The following is a 17,163-nucleotide window of genomic DNA, read 5'->3' as shown; positions in this document are numbered from 1 at the left end:
CTGTTTAATTTTCAGATGTAGCCCCACGCAGTGAAAGTGTCATTTGGGCAAAGCATGGTGTTGGGACTGTGGTAAAAACTCACACAGACAGCTGCACAAAGACACATACACTGATCAGCCACAACATTAAAACCACTGACCGGGTAACATTAATTATGTCTTCACAATGGCACCTGTCAAGGGGTGGGACATTTTAGGCAGCAAGTGAACAGTCAGTTCTTGAATTTCATGTGTTGGAAGCAGGAAAATGGGCAAGTGACTTTGACAAGGGCCAAATAGTGATGGCTAGACGACTGGTCAGAGCATCTCCAAAATGGCAGGTCTTGTGGGGTGTTCCCAGTATGCAGTGGTTAGTACCTACCAAAAGTGGTCCAAGGAAGGACAACAGGGTCATGGGGTCCCAAGGGTCATTGATGCACGTGGGAAGTGAAAGCTAGCCCGTCTGGTCAGATCACACAGAAGAGCTACTGTAGCACAAATTGCTGTAAAACTTAATGTTGGCCATTATAGAGAGGTGTCAGAACACACACTTCATCGCAGCTTGCTGCATAGCCGAAGAGGGTCAGAACTGGATCATGGAGCAATGGAAGAAGGTGGCATGGTCTGATGAATGAAAGATGACAGCAGGATGCACCATGTGAAGAAGGCAGGCCGGCGGAGGCAATGTTCTGCTGGGAAACCTTGGGTCCTGGCATTCATGTGGATGTTACTTTGAAACGTACAACCTACCTTAAGATTGCTGCAGACCACGTACACCCCTTCATGACAACGGTATACCCTGATGGCAGTGGCCTCTTTCAGCAGGATAATGCACACTGCCACACAGCAAAAATTCAGGAATGGTTTGAGGAACATGACAAAGAGTTCAAGGTGTTGATTTGGCCTCCAAATTCCCCAAATCTCAATCCAATTGAGCATCTATGGGATGCGCTGGACCAACAGGTCCGATCCATGGAGGACCCACCTTGCAAATTATAGGGCTTAAAGCATCTGCTGCTCATGTCTTTGTGCCAGATGCCACAGGACAATTTCAGAGGTCTTGTGGTGTCCATGCTTCGATGGGATGTTCATGTAGGGCAGCCTACATGATATTAGGCAGGTGGTTTTAAAGTTGTGGCTGATTGGTTTATAGGCCACGTTGCAAAATCTAGGCACACAGAACAGCATGCTCTGTATACTGCCTACCTTTTTTATTTTTTTTAAATAGTATGTGAAACCGTATTCTGTATCGGCTGTAATTGTAACCACAATCATTTATTCAATTTATTGTGCACCCCTACTGGCTATGTTTGAAATGGTACACTACCATACTAATACAATTTCAGCTCTAAGCATTCTGTATGTACAGTGTGTGGAATGCCTATATAACCTTCTACATTTGCTACAAAAAATATTTTTTTTATTAAAATTGAATTAAACATGTAAAATAGCCGCATGCATTTTTGAAATGTTAATTGGACACCACTCACTGAATTAAACGTGTAACCTAAAGAGTTCTTGACAATGTAGCATTTTACTAAAAATGTTTATCGTTGCATATAGCTTAACTGATTCATAAATAATTAGTAGGCAGTATACAGTATATACGGTGAAGTATGCTAGTATTCCATTTCAGTCATATCTGTGTTTGTGTCACAGGCTCGAGAAGATCGCGCATCTGATGATAATCGTGAAAAAGATGTTTGGACTTCTAAAAACATTGCACAGAAATGGAGCCCAGAGGTAATGATACAACCACATGGACAAGTAGAATAGAACACCTAGATGTGGAGGTGTACTGTAAATGCAAAGCTACAAACACACTCACTCACCGATACATTAAGATTACATTCACAAATGGTGCATGTAAATGCGCAAGTGCATTGGCAGTATCAAGGTGCAGTGATTTTATCAGATGGTAATTCCATGGAACTTTGATATAGCCAACTGTAGTTGCTGTATGGGGTTTATATGGTATTCCAAGGTGCTTCAAAGAGTGCAGTGGCTTTACCATGGTCTAAAAACAATCTATTGCAAAGGAATATGTCTAAAAACATGTACAACAATGATGCATGTAAAAAAATAAAAATAAAAAAAAATCATGCTAATACCATGATAGGTGTCCAAGAAATAATGGAAGTACCATTGATAGATGTCCAAAATCATGATAATACCATAGTGCATGTCCAAAAGCATGGTGCAACAATGTCCAGTAAATCATGGAAGTCCCATGATAGGGGTCCAAGAAATTATGGTAAAACCTTTTATACTTGTCCAAAAACATGGTACATGTCCAAAAGCATGCAGTAAATGGCAAATAAATAATTTGAATACCATGATGGGTGTCCAATAGTAATAATTGTAGTCCCATGATAGATGTCCAAAAAAATCATGGTTCTACCTCGATCCAAGAAATCATGGTAATATCTTGATAGATGTCCAAAAACATGGTACTACCATGGGACATGTCCAAAAGCATGGTGCAACCATGGTACATGTCCAAAACAATTATGGTAATACCTCAATAGATGTCCAAAAACATGGTACTACCCTGGTGCATGGCGGAACATGGTACATGTCCAATAAATCATGGAAGTCCCATGATAGGGGTCCAAGAAATCATGGTAAAACCTTTTATACTTGTCCAAAAACATGGTACTGCCATGGTACATGTCCAAAAGCATGCAGCAACCATGATAGATGTAATAGATGTCCAAAAACATACTGCTTCCTTGGAACATGTCCAAAAGCATGCAGCAACCACAGTACATGGCAAATAAATAATTTTAATACCATGATAGGTGTCCAAAAACATGGTATTACCGTGGTCCAATAGTATTGTGCAACCATCTTACATGTCAAAGAAATCATTGTAGTCCCATGATAGATGTCCAAATAAATCATGGTTGTACCTCGATAGATCCAAGAAATCATGGTAATACCTCGATAGATGTCCAAAAACATGGTACTACCATGGTACATGTCCAAAAGTATGGTGCAACCATGGTGCATGTCCAATAAATCATGGTAATGCCTCGATAGATGTCCAAAAACATGGTACTACCATGGTACATGTCCAAAAGTATGGTGCAACCATGGTGCATGTCCAATAAATCATGGTAATGCCTCGATAGATGTCCAAAAACATGGTATTACCGTGGAACGTGTCCAAAAAACATTTTTTTTTTGTTGTTGTACTTTGTACATATAAGTTTAAAATGCATAGCACAGTTAGAAACGGAGTTCGGTATGTTGCTAATGATGTTATTAAACCACACAAGAATGTTTCCACTGATCACGGAGTCTGTGTGTCTCTCTCTCTCTCACTGTGGACTATTTAAACAACACACAAGCTTTGAATTTTTGCTTATTCTTGATGATTGTTGGGGATTTTGTTTTGGAAATTAAAGGAATGTTTCGATACAAGTCAAGCTCTATGGATGGTGTCTTTGACATGCTGTAAATTAACACATAAGATAATTTGAATTGTCACTCGCCCTTGCATAGTCATGAGAGGAGTTGAAAGATTGGATATAATATTGCACAGACAAGTTTAGGTAAGTGGTCTTTTCACATTAGTCGCATTTTAACACATATAAAGTTTAAGTCTTGTGGTAATGCTTTTGGAAACCGTGTGTGTAAAGTTTGTGCATGAATCTGCATTGCCCCATAGACTTTCTCTGTAAGTGCAAAACGTTCTTTAATTCCATTGAAAATGTAAAAATATGTTAATTTATTGATGTCTGTTTCTGTGTTTGCTTTCAGTATAAAGGAATGGCTAATCTGCACATCTTTGAGGACTGGTGTGGCACATCTATAGCTCAACTAAGAAAGAATCTGCATTATCCATTGTATCCTCATGTAGGTGCATAAATATACACGTCAATATAGTCAAATATACAGTTACTGTTATTCGATTTATTTAAATATGCTGCTTCACGTGCCTGGACAATTTCTTAAAGGAGAGGTGATGTCGTCACTCCCTCTTGCAATATGCTCTTTGGTCCACTTGCTTTGTTTGCTTTCTGGGACCTTGTATTTGGTTATCTCACATAACCTGAATGAGTTTGTCCTGTTTGTCTTTTATAGATTTATTTTTGTTCTTGTGAAGTTACACAGCCACAAGCACTATATTGTGTTTTAAGATCCCATGAAATCAAATTGAGATTTTTCTTGATTTTAGTCCATGTCTGTTTGATTTGAGGCTGTCGATATGCAAGTGCACTCTTAAAAGTTGATCAAATATACTTCATGTACACTAAAAATGTACAGTCTCTTCCTGGACCAAAAATGTTCTTGATTCACCTGCACATGCACAGGTTTATTTACATGTTTTTGTCCAATAAAATTGATCTAAAATATGGATTGAGAAATGATACAGAGCACAATATATCATGTGATAAAACTCTCTTAAAATGGCCACAATTTGTGACACGGTTTTTTCACTCATCATTTTTTATATTCCTGAAACGATGTATGTGCGAACACCCCTTAATGCAACAATACTTGACACATGGTAGCTCAGAGATAAAAATGATAAGCAAATAATTTGGCATCCTTGCAATCGAACACATCAACATACTGTTTCAATGGAAGAATTTCGTTGCATCCTATACGAGCCAGACAACCATTTCATGGGGTCTTAAATTCATCACACGTGTAGGCAAGTTACTTTTCTTGTATGAATTGAGTTTGATGTGATAACACAATTTCTCTCTCTTTAGTCTCGTATCACTGTGAAGAAACTTGCTGTATCACCCAGCTGGACCAATTATGGACTCAGGATATTTGGCTACATACATCCGTATGCAGATGGTCCGTCTCACAATCAATCACAAGCATAGATTGTGTAAGATCAACATTGTCCTACATTTAATCCTCCCGTTTGTTCTGCAGGTGACTTCCTGTTTGCAGTGTCATCTGATGATAACAGTGAGTTCTGGCTCAGTGACAATGAAAATCCAGCCAATCTGAAACTTTGCGCTTACGTCGGAAAGGTTTGTGTGACAAGTGCTAATACTTAAAGAAAAAATGTGCCCATGCTAATTAAGTACACCCAGAATTGAAAGCTCTGTGGGGGTTTTTTACTCACCCTCATGTTGTTCCAAACTTGTATGTGGTTGTTTTTCCATGGAACACAAAATAAGTTTAGTAGAATCTTCATGCAGCTCTTTTCCATACAAAAATATTACCAAACTGACTAAAAGGAACACAAAAATCATCCGTTGCAACTATTCCCTGTGTTCTGAAGCTGAAGTGTTATCGCAGTACAATTTAGAAGTTTTTACTTCCTCTGATAGAGTTCACATTTAAAAATCACGAATCGAAGCCTTGTGCCAGGCTTGACTTTTTTTGATGCCAAAATGCCATTGGTTCATTGCTTCAACATCGCTTTGGTTGTCATTAGTGAACGCAACTTTTGAATTTGAGAATGAGATTTATGAACGAAAGCAAATGGGAAGATTGTTTGTGAATAACAACCTAATTTTGAGTATTTTACTCTTATTAAAACTATTGCTTGGCTTCTGAAGACTCAAGTATATATTAGTAATATGGACTACTTTTATGGTGTGTTTTGGTCCTTTTTGGAGCTTAAATGTGCAATATGTAACATTTTTCATGTAATATTCGCCTTTTATTGCCAATGTGTGAACAGCTTGTAACGCAACTTAGAAAATGAGCCCTTCCCGGACTGCCTAGGTTGCCTATTAAAGCCTGAAGACTGATTTTCATGGGAAAGGAGCGGGTCACTTTTGCTGGGAAAATCCAAAGTCTCCCGAGAGCTTTGCCTCAGACAGTAATCGCTTCTCTTCCGCTATTCAACAGCGACAATAAACTGCAACAATAGGTAACGTTATCTTAGTGATGTAATCCATCAAACGTCCGGCTCCAAGCACAACACCGACTCCTACACAAACTCAGAGTAAGACAAACAAAAAAACATTAATCTACAGAATCTCAACTGGCTAAGCGGAACGTGGTCGAGCGAAAACTAGAGTGAACATCGGCAGGGCATTTGATTTCTGGAAGGACCTTCATTCGGGTTCCGACCCTGAATTGGCGCTCTTCTTATTGGTCTGGTAAGCTTACATAACTGCAAAGCAGCAAAAAATAGCTAAATTTTTTTTATAGCTAACTTGATCTTGCCTGCTAACGCTGACTAATTGCAAGCTACCATGCTTCGTAAATTTCAAATACTTTAAACGATCTTCACTTTATACTAATAGTCAGGTTAATGTTAATGTAATGCTTAATCTGTAAGTGTTCAGCGAGGTAAACTACAATAACACATGAAATGAATGCTAGACAATGTTCAAGATAATGCAAAAATCTCCATTCATTAGTGTAACGTAACCTGGTAATACAGAAAATATATACATTGTATTATTATTAAACAATAGCGCATCGATATATCAAATAACAGTTGTGCTTGAATCACATCAATACTGAATTGTATCATCATATTTATAATGTACAGTCTATTTTATAAACAGCTACTGTCATCATCCATAAAATTTAGCTAACGGCTATTGATGAAGCTGACTAGCTTGCTAATGCCGTCATAGGCTATGCTAGATGTATCTAGCATTGTAGTCAATGTATCATCCAAAGAAAAGTGATTACTTCAAACTACAGTCTCGCATAGTCAGAACTATATCCACACTTTGTTTTAGTCCTGTCCCAGCACTGGAGAGTCAAATATAATATACAGTCTCAACGTTTGTAGCAAAACAATTAAAACTGTGAATTTGTAATTATGCTACCTCATCTGTCAGCATGATGTCGGTGAATCACGTTCCATCTCTTTGTACATTACGTCATTGTTTTGGTCGATGCTCGTGTCCCTATGGAGTGTGTGCGTGAGCATGAGCAACATGTAGCTGCTGCAGTTCACTTAACGGCCACAGGTGTCACTAATAACAAGTGTTTCTGAATCTTACATACTGGACCTTTAACAGACCTGTTCACCATAAACTGTCATTGTGTAGAAAAAGATGTGTAAAGTTTCCTAAAAAAATAAAAATGATCCTTTAGCATATGAGTTTGGAATGACTGGGGTGAGTAATTAATGACAGAAATTTCAGTTTTGGGTGTAATTCGTTATTTCTGTCATTCGTTTTACTCTGGCGTATTGAAGTGAATTCATTTAATTTTGTGTAATTTCACCATTTTTAGACGGGCAGAGAATGGAGCGCCCCAGGCGAGTATGGGAAATACGCCAGTCAGATATCAAATATCGTTCCGTAAGTAAAAGGACCGTTTGTCTGTCTTATCACCTCAGGGAATTGTTGACACACGTCTTCATGTTATGACCAAATACCTTACATCAGGCAGGAGCGGGAGCCCGTTCAGCAAGAAAAGACGTGGAACAATATTCCAGAACAGTCTGAAAGTCTTTGCCGATTTTGGTGGATGTAGCTTGAGAGCTCTAGGAGGAATTCATGTTACTAATTTTGCTCTCTGTTGAGAGATTGGAGAATAATTGTATGTTGGCTTTGTCAAGCTAATTTAAAGGAATATTCCGGGTTCAATAAAAGTTTAAGATCAATCGACAGCATTTGAAGCATAACATTGATAACCAAAAAAAATTATTTCTATCTGTCCCTTTAAAAAAAACAAAAAACAATCTGATACACTGAGGCACTTACAATGGAAGTGAATGGGGACAATCCGTAAATGTTGAAATACTCACTGTTTCAAACGTATAGCCACAAGACATAACAATATGCATGTAAATTTATATAGTATAAACTACTAATAAATATATATAGTATAAACATGGTTTTAGTGTGATTAAAAATAGCTTTCTAACCTTTTCTGCGTAAAGTTATATCCAATTTTACAACTTCGTTGCCATGATGATATGTCAACAACCTAAAACGACATAAAAACTAATATTTAAACAACTTTAGCTCAAATAATACACAAGTTTTAACAGAATCATTAATGTGTCCTTTAATTAAAGCTTCACATTTCTGCATTTAAACTAAAGGTAGACCGATATATCGGTATTACCGATAATCTGGGCCGATAGTTGCTTTTTGGAACCGTCGATATAGGCAAAAAATCTATGCTGATTGTTCACGTTATGTTTCCTGCTGAAAATGCCACTATATAGCACCCTCGTCAGCACATACATTGTGCCTCTAATAATAATGTATTGTATAGGCTATAAAAAGCTTAATTTGGTATATATTAAATATAGAGCATTGTAATGGAGACAAGTCATGTCAAAATAAAAGTCCCCGGTGTGTTTCAGACATGTTTAGTGTTAAAAGTCCCACATTATGCAGCCAATCTCTCATTACATTTACATATTTGGCAGACACTTTTATCCAAAGTGACTTACAGTGCCCTTATTACAGGGACAATCCCCCCGGAGCAACCTGGAGTTAAGTGTCTTGCTCAAGGACACAATGGTGGTGGCTGTGGGGATCGAACCAGCAACCTTCTGATTACAAGTTATGTGCTTTAGCCCACTGCGCCACCACCACTTATTGGGATTTTGGTTGGAAAAATAAACTGCATCTGGGATTTTGTTTATTTTGGCCTCTGGCCTCCATGTCTGTGCCGAATAAGAATCGATTTAACCGATTAATCGGTTTTCTGCCTTTTCAACCACCTAAGTTATTGTATCGGCAAAATCCACAATCGGTCGAACTCTACTTTAAACCCTCCAAAATTTGGCCCCATTCACTTCCATTGTAAGTGTCTCTCTGTAACTTTTTTAAAGATAAGGAGGGACGAGTCGAAGTAATTTTTTGTGGTAATCAACATTATGCCACAAATGCTGCTGATTGAGCTTAACTTGTGCTGAACCTGGAATATTCCTTTAAATGGGTTAAATCTTTAAAAGTCCATTGTGAATATACATTTTCTATATATATTCTGCTGTAAAATATCTCACTGGCTAGAAATCACCCGCCTTGAATGCTTTCTATGACATTCGTTTTTTTTTTTAATCCTTATCCAGCTATCGGAACAACTGGAATAATCATGGAAATATCATTGCAATTAATTGTTTAAAAAGTGTGGGATATATGTATATTATGAAATATTTTCTATTTCGCATATGCTTTGTTTTTTGTGACGTACAGTATGCAGATGAAGAAGAAATATTTCTTTGAGCTCATCCATAAACAAAACGATCAAGGAACGGACCATGTAGAAGTTGCGGTAAGTGTGTTTACTAATGTGTTCCTGTGTTTGTGAGATTGCGATTATTGTACAGTATATACTGTAACTCTACATGTGTTCTTATAGTGGCAACTCCGACAGCCTGGGAATGGATTTTCAATCATCGATTCCAAGTACATCTCCCTCTACATCAGTGAGTGTGTGTGTGTGTGTGTGTGTGTGTGTGTGTGTGTTATTTTGGGCTGTGGTTGAAGAAATGTCAGGGTAGTGTTAGGAGGCCTGGAATAGCTGTTTGTGTCCACACACACGCAGTGAAGTAGAGCTAATGATGGGGTAGTCTCCACTGCAATCTTATTGCTACAGCTGAAGCATTCATCTCTGTGTAAATGGGTGCGTGTGTAGTATTTGGGAGACACTGTTTGTGTTTGTGCACTTGGGGAAAGACTGCAAGTTTATCAATGTGTGTGTGTGTCATTGCGTGTATTTAAGTGTGATAAGACCCCCTCATAATGTCACAGCCATCCCTATCATCATTTCTCTGTGTAGATGCACAAGTTGACTTGGGGATCTTTCAAACCGAATGTGTGTCAGTCTGTACATTTGGACAAATGTAGTAGGTCATCAATGTATTCCATGCATACATGTGCAGACTGTGGCTAGTATGCATACAGAAATAGTAGTGTGGTAGAATATGTTGTGTGTGTATATCTGTATCTATAGTTGTCTGTGCACTGGTTGACATCTTTTTTGTATGCTACAGTTAAACCAGCTTTTCTGCTCACTGCTTTTCAGAGTAATTCTCTGTGTCGGTTTATGTTTGTGTGTGTTCAGACGAGTCATCGCTGAAGCCAGAAGCTGTCAATCACATTCCTCAGACTGCTGCCAGTCATGTCGCTCCGCCCCAGAGCTCCTCTAAGACTCCGCCCCATGGAGCAGACATGCTGAGGGCCAATCCGCGTGACTCATTTCATCAGGGTGAGAAACTCAAACAGCTGTACAAAAACCTACTTAAAGCAAACACGGTGAACCTGAGAGATTAATGACTGTATATAGATTTATATACACTATATGAACATTTCTTTCTTTCTTTCTTTCTTTTGTCACGTAAATATATTCGGCGCCACCCTGTGGACAATTGAGGAATCGCAGTGAAAGTCCTTTGAAACTTGTTTTTAGGTAGCTGACAATAACATGAATATAAAGTTTTTTTGTGTTTTTTTTTTAGGTTAAAATGCATATATTTATATATAAGCACCATTACACTAGAACTAGAACTTAAAACTAAAAACGACTGTTCAAGAAAACAAAATGTCCCATATGTATTGCACAACAAATATATTTGTACATTTGTATTGCCAAAGCATTTACAGCTGTGCTGCATACATTTATTATGTGCATTGTTTTGCACAGTTTTAGAAAAGACAACTGTGCGTAATTGACAAATAAGGTCAAAGGGATGATGTTAAATGCGCACACACACACACACACACACACACACAAAGATTGCAAAGATTTATGCATTGCAATTCCATAAAAAAAATTCCATTAATATTTCATTAAAAATTATGTTTTATTCATTTAATGTTAATGAGATTAAAGAGGAATAAATCTTAAAAATTGGCAAAACATTTTTTTAAATTAAGTTGCACAACAGAAAAAGAAAGTGAAAATACTACCAATAAGGAAGATCAATATTTGATCGAGTCTAATTACAAATATACAGTATATTGGTCAATGACACAACTGAAAAGTTTTGTGCATGTCTAATAAATTATTCAAAACACATTACAAATGTTATTCACACGAAACAATTACTTGAATACACCAATTGATGATTCACATGTTTTCATTTATTGGGTTCAAAGTCATTTCTTTGGATCTCAAATTAAAAAAATGTCATGTGGTGTAACCGTAAAAAACAAAAACAAATCAAAGCCTCATTAAAATCTGAAATTCTTGTAAAATGAAATGTTGGCTTGAGTTGTGCTGAATAATCTTCTATTATTATTATTTATGAACTATTTTAAATATGAATCATATTTTAAAATAAAATAGTTTTACTGCTTATTTTTTTATCGAATCAAAGTCATGTGGTGTAACCGAAATGTAGGAAGACCTCTTTAAGTTTAAAAAATGAATCATTATTTTGTCATATCATTAAATATCAATATTTTGACATTTTTATGAAAATGCTCATTTGGTGTAACCATGAGAAAACGTGGTTGATATTTGTCAAAAATATTGTTCTTCTATTTTCTATTTTTCACATGTTTGGAAACTTTTTCGAACTTAATGTTTAAGTTGCGTACACTCGTGTTCAAGGAAACTATTTTATTACCTTTTACTTGATGGTTACACCACATAACATTTTTAAAGAAATTCATATTTTTATTTATTTATTTGTATTTTTGGTAGAAAATGCTATAAAGGTTTTTCCAAAAATGTGTTTTAAACTATGTTTTTTTATAACGTTGGACAATCTTATTTGTCAGTAACATACAGTTGTATCTATTATATACAATTGTATATTTTTAGATGTTTGTTTCTTCGAACGAGTCGTTTTTTAATCGTCTTTTTGCTTTTCTCAAGATCACTGATATAGTCGCTGCGTTGTGACCATTTGTAAAGTTCAAATATTCAGTGTAGTCTCTCAATATATGTGATGTTATAAAAACTGCATAAATAATAATGAAATAAAAATAACGTTGATTTAAGGTTGTTTACACTGCTGTCATTGATTGAAATGTCAATCATGCACGTATGTCTGTGTGTATGTGCTCACAGTTTTATTTGTATGTGTAGTGCCATTACTGGACAGGACGCGTTTGCGTGGTGTTTTACCGGACTGCATCTATGACCCCAGTTATATCATCAAGGGATATCCTCTTCTGCGCTACCAGGGCCTGCAGTTCGTAAGTGCTGACACAAACATGCACAAAAACCCCTCCGTAAAGTGAAGTGAGTTTTGAGAAAAGGTCTAGCATCATTTGTGCATTCACACATTATTACATTTAGAGATATAGTATGACTAATACAATGGCCCCAAAAAGTATTTAACGCAAGTTAATTAATGAATTGGAACGTGTCTAGAGGAGTTTTACAATGATAAAGTGTTCAGTTATTTCTGATGAATCTTATGTATTGCAGGTGCATCTTTCTTACGTGTATCCTAATGACTACACACGGCTCACACACATGGAGAGCGAAAACAAATGTTTCTACGGTGGGAGTCCTTACTACCTCAACAGGTAAACACGCAAAAACATTCTGTACAAGACACCAATCAATCTACATCCCTGTAGCCAAGCTATGCTTTTTATTTTGTTTGGAAGTGTAAAACATAGTTGGAGAAATTGTGTGTTCAATTCAAATGAAATCATCTTTTTTCAGATACGGCTTCTCAAACTACATCAGACTGGATCTGCCTGAGAATGAAGAGGAATTCCCCAAATTCAAAGGTACAACAAACAGACGGTTATTTAAAAGTTTCTATAGATTTTCTAATGAAACAGAATACGCAGCGAATATAATATTAAGAGGAAAATGTAGGACAAGACTTTTTTTTTTTTTTTTTAGGATTTTATTGTTTGTAAAACTGTTGTGTTGTTCCTTCCAAGCAAAGCACCTTAAAACTAATAAAGCACCTTAAAAGTAAAAGCTACTGTATGGCATGACAATTATTTCTTCATTTGTATTGCCAAAGCGTTTACAGCTGAGCTGCATATGCATAATGTTGTGCAAAACAACATATATTTAATATAAGAAAAGAGAAAATATTATGTGCATAACAAATAAGTTGAGATGTTAAATACACAAAATAAAATTAAAAAAATTAAAAAGATTTTTTTTTTTTAAGATTTATGCATTTCAATTCCATAATTATTTTTATTACACTCCAAAAAAATATTTTAGCCTATTTTTACACATTTCAATTTCAAAACAAAATTCTATCAAATTGAATTGTGTAATCTTTAACAAAATAGAAAAAACTAATATTTAAATTTGGTTAAGTTTTGAAATTGAAATGTGTAAAAATAGGCTAAAATATTTTTGAGTGTAATATAAATGAACTTGCACAAAGGAAAAATTCCTGTCCTTCCCTACATAACTAAATTAATTGTATTTAATTTTATCTATTAGGATTTGATTGCATTGTGAAACTTTTCTGTCTATCTTTATTCATTTTAATTTTAATAAATTGTATCTGTCAGGATTGAATTGCATTGTGAAACTTAAGTGTAGTTATTGCTTAATATTACTTTTCTTTTTTCTCTATTACATCAGCAGAAAATTATGTTTTCAGAGGCACAGCAAATTTTACCTATTGATAAAAGGTTATGAAATACATTTTTTCCCCTAAGAACTAAATGCACTGAATCATGTACAAGACGACCAGGGACGTTTACATCAAGAATAGCTCACCCAAAAATTCTGTCCATTTTATTATAATAAAAATTGTCCATTTGACTTGTGCATCATTCCAAGTCTTATAAAGGCATACAATATGTTTTGATGTGTAACGTGCTAAAATGTAAGTTTTTTTTTTTTTTTTTAACAATCTGGACATCCATTGCACGATCATGAGCTCTATGAGAGAAGAACACAGTGGATCACAAGTTTGCATTTTCACACCAAACACCCATCGTGAGCTGACACAAGATTTGGAATATGATGCACAAGTCTCATGGACTACTTTTATAGTACTACATTACAACAAATGTAACATTTTTGGGTGAACTATTCCTTTAAGTTAGTCCATGGTGTCCATTTTGATTTCACTCTTCATACTTTTAAACAGTCCTTTAAGTTCATCACACTGATTGCATATTTTAAAGTGTTTGTCCATTTCCCATTCCAAGAGACGTTTACATGCCTACATCTAAAACAGTAATTATATGCTTGTCTTTCTCTTCCTGTTGCAGACAGCATGCAAGGACAAGTGGTGAAGCCAGCCAAAATTAAAGATGAAGGATTGCAGAAAGCTGTAAAATATAAAAATGAGCAGAACAAGGTTCTACCTTATTACGTTGATGATGATGATAATAATGATGACCAAGTTCTGAAGAGACGGCGAAAACTGTTCTCTCTCCAGCAAAATGGCAACATTATTAGGCTGAGTAAGGACAGAGAAATAAAAAGACTAGGGCAGATAGAACAAGATAACCTACCCAAAGAACCACAAAAACTTCCCAGGGAGCCACAGATCCAACCTAAGGAACCACAGTACCAACTGGCACAACAGAAACCAAGAAGAAAGAAAAAAAAGAGACGCCATGTACAAGACCAACTTGGCATCCAAAACCCACCTGTTGAAGTGAGGAACCAGGGCCAGGTTCACAGAGCTTTTGAAAAAGACCCCATGGTTGCACCGCCGATTCATGGAGATGGCATGGAGAGGATATCTGACCAGCAGGTTCGTGGAGGTGCTCTGGAAGTAGCCAAACGGAAGCCTGAGTTGAAAGAACGAGGAGTTGACCAATCGCCCAATCAGGATGGAGGAATTGAAGTCCGCCCTGTACAAGCCCCAAAAAGCAATAGTAGTGAAAGAGATCCAAACCTTGTTGCAGTCTTAAATGGAGATATTCCAAGGGAGAACGGGCGAGAAGAACGTAATTATAAGTCTTTGAAAGTTGATGGGTTGGGTGGAGTTCAGGTAACCAACATTGCCATGTTTGATGATGTCCAACATCAACGTGGTGTCTTCGTAAATAAGTTGGGTAATAGAGCTGACTTTCTGGGAGAACATGTGGACCAGGCACCCAAGAATATATTAGACAAGGAAGAAGTGAAGAAAACCATGTTAAAGAACAATAAAGAGGAATTTGAACCATTAAATGCGGGCCGAATCAAAGCAGACTCAATACAATGGCCCAAACAACAGTTGGGTGATAGGAAAGTGTTTCTGAGAGAACATGTGGACCAAGTGCCCAAGAATGCATTGGACAAGGAAGAAGTGAATAAGATCATGTTGAAGAAAGGTCAAGGTGAATTTGGACCCATAGAAAGGGAAGGAGTCCATGCAGACTCAATACAATGGCCCAAAAAACAGTTGGATGATAGGAAAGTATTTCTGGGAGAACATGTAGATGAAGCAGCCAAGAATGCACTGGACATTGAAGAAGGAAAGAAGATCATGTTGAAGAACAGACAGGAGGAAGTCGCACCATTGGAAGGGGACCGAGTCCAAGCAGACCCAATGAGGTGGCCTAAAGACCAACAAGTTTTAAAGGTCGAAGAAGGTGGTGGTGTTGTCATGCGAGGTAGATCAAAACCGAAGCACTCTCGGTCTGAAAATTACAACAATAATACCATCAAACTCAGCAAGCATAAAAATGTGGCGCATCATCTTGGGATCACCCAGAAACCACACCATAACCTGACCAATGAGCGTAAGGGATGGGTCATCGTTGGTCCGGCTGTGGAAAAACATAGCCAATGGGGAAATGTTCTGGAAAAAGAGGAGCAGATAAAGGATAACGCGATACATAATGGAGAGGCTAAGGTTGGACAATATGATGAAGATAGTTGGGTGGGTAATGGTTATTCCGAGGAAGCGGACTATGGCTTAGTCAATAAAGCTGTGTATGACGTGGAAGTTAACTGGGCTCAGACTTTTCAGGTCAATCCCTTGGATCTCCATGCCACACGCTCTGATTGGATCGATCTGAAGTGTAATGTGTCTGGGAACCTGCTGCTCAGCGAGTCGGATGCTTTGTCTGTCGTGGACGCTTTCATGAAGAAACTTAACAAGAAATATCCAAGGTAGGTCAGCGATTACGATTATTTCGGCCATAAGAATCTCTACAATCTGGAGGCTGACATCTTATTTCATGGGCAATCAGTTTAGGGATCAGCTGTAAATTGACCGATCATTCGTCAGTGGCAACAGATAGGGAAAGATAGTCCTTTTAAATGTTTCATCACAATACACAGACACCTTTGAATGGCTGTTAATGGAGTAATATGCTTTTTGCCATCGTAGGGTGTAGTTCCAGCATATACCAGCAGGGGCTGACAGGGTTCTCAAACCAGCCAATTCCCGACCCCCTGGTTCACATCAAACATGTTGTTGCTGTAAAAAAATAACGTAATGCAATGCATATAACAGTACACAGGTGTCTTGAGATGTTTTTAAAAAATACGTCTAAAGAAACATGGCACTCCTACATGAGACAGCATAATGGTGCATGTTTACATGGAAAATCTAATGAAAAACAGTCCAGATGAACACACATGCATTTGGTCTGAACTGCTATATATATTTTTTAAACACCATGTTTTATGCATAATGCAGTATGTTTGTCATATGATTTTGTTCATGTTTAATTTTGCATTGAGTTATCTCAGAAATGCAGTATTTTTCATTTTTATTCCAAATTTTGTGTAAAAATGTCTTAAATGTCTTAACTCTTGCCAGTCTTATCTAATAATGAGTTGAAAAACTATGTTCATATTGCTTTACATTGAATAGAAAGTCATGGATGCATTGCATTGTGGATAGTGCAGTATACACTGTATAGTGTGACGGCAGGGCTGAATTGGTAATCTTGAATACCAGGCATTTTCCAGTGGGCCTACGCACTTTGTTGCCGATCCGGGGCAGACTGGCCATTGTGAGAACCGGTCCGGCCACGAAACGTTCCGAATGGGCCACGATAAGCTGAAATGAGCTGCCGCCCTATGCAGAACGGGCCACAAAACGGCACCGCGATATGCCGAAGGGGGCAGCAATATGCAGAATAGTCCCCCCCCCCAATAAAATACTTTCAAGCTGTTACGCTCTATGCTACATTTTTGTCCTAGTGTAGCGGATTGACTGGGTTTTTCTTCTGGGTGCCAACTTATAAGTAAATTATAAGTAAATTTTTTAATCTTAGTCAATCATACAAAGGTTCCAACTTGTTTTTTTTAACAGATGAACCATATTGAACATAAGACAATAATATTACAGATAACAATAACCTAATTTGCATTGCATGAATTTTTTTATAGTCATTTCATTCTCCTACTATAAAAAATAAAAATAAAATAATAATTCATAAACAA

General features: G+C 37.0%; 1 protein-coding gene across 2 annotated transcripts in view; it reads left to right on the top strand.

Annotated features, from left to right (window-relative positions):
* LOC127661823 (beta-1,4-N-acetylgalactosaminyltransferase 3-like) overlaps positions 1-17,163 on the top strand; it is a 39,440-nt gene that overhangs the window by 8,337 nt on the left and 13,940 nt on the right. The window contains exons 2-14 of one of the 2 annotated variants that reach the window (XM_052152740.1): positions 16-71; positions 1,639-1,722; positions 3,745-3,840; positions 4,704-4,794; positions 4,876-4,976; positions 7,156-7,223; positions 9,078-9,156; positions 9,244-9,310; positions 9,949-10,092; positions 11,920-12,029; positions 12,265-12,365; positions 12,508-12,575; positions 14,040-15,879. In XM_052152740.1, coding sequence (XP_052008700.1) covers positions 16-71; positions 1,639-1,722; positions 3,745-3,840; positions 4,704-4,794; positions 4,876-4,976; positions 7,156-7,223; positions 9,078-9,156; positions 9,244-9,310; positions 9,949-10,092; positions 11,920-12,029; positions 12,265-12,365; positions 12,508-12,575; positions 14,040-15,879 — 2,905 coding nt within the window. Of the gene's footprint in view, positions 1-15; positions 72-1,638; positions 1,723-3,744; positions 3,841-4,703; positions 4,795-4,875; positions 4,977-7,155; positions 7,224-9,077; positions 9,157-9,243; positions 9,311-9,948; positions 10,093-11,919; positions 12,030-12,264; positions 12,366-12,507; positions 12,576-14,039; positions 15,880-17,163 lie in introns of those variants that run through there. The other variant, XM_052152741.1, reaches the window with a different exon arrangement.

This window comes from Xyrauchen texanus, chromosome 21 (assembly GCF_025860055.1).
Source record: "Xyrauchen texanus isolate HMW12.3.18 chromosome 21, RBS_HiC_50CHRs, whole genome shotgun sequence".
Lineage (NCBI taxonomy): Eukaryota > Metazoa > Chordata > Actinopteri > Cypriniformes > Catostomidae > Xyrauchen > Xyrauchen texanus.
Note: the sequence above shows the minus strand (reverse complement) of the source record. Positions and strands in the feature narration are given on the sequence as shown.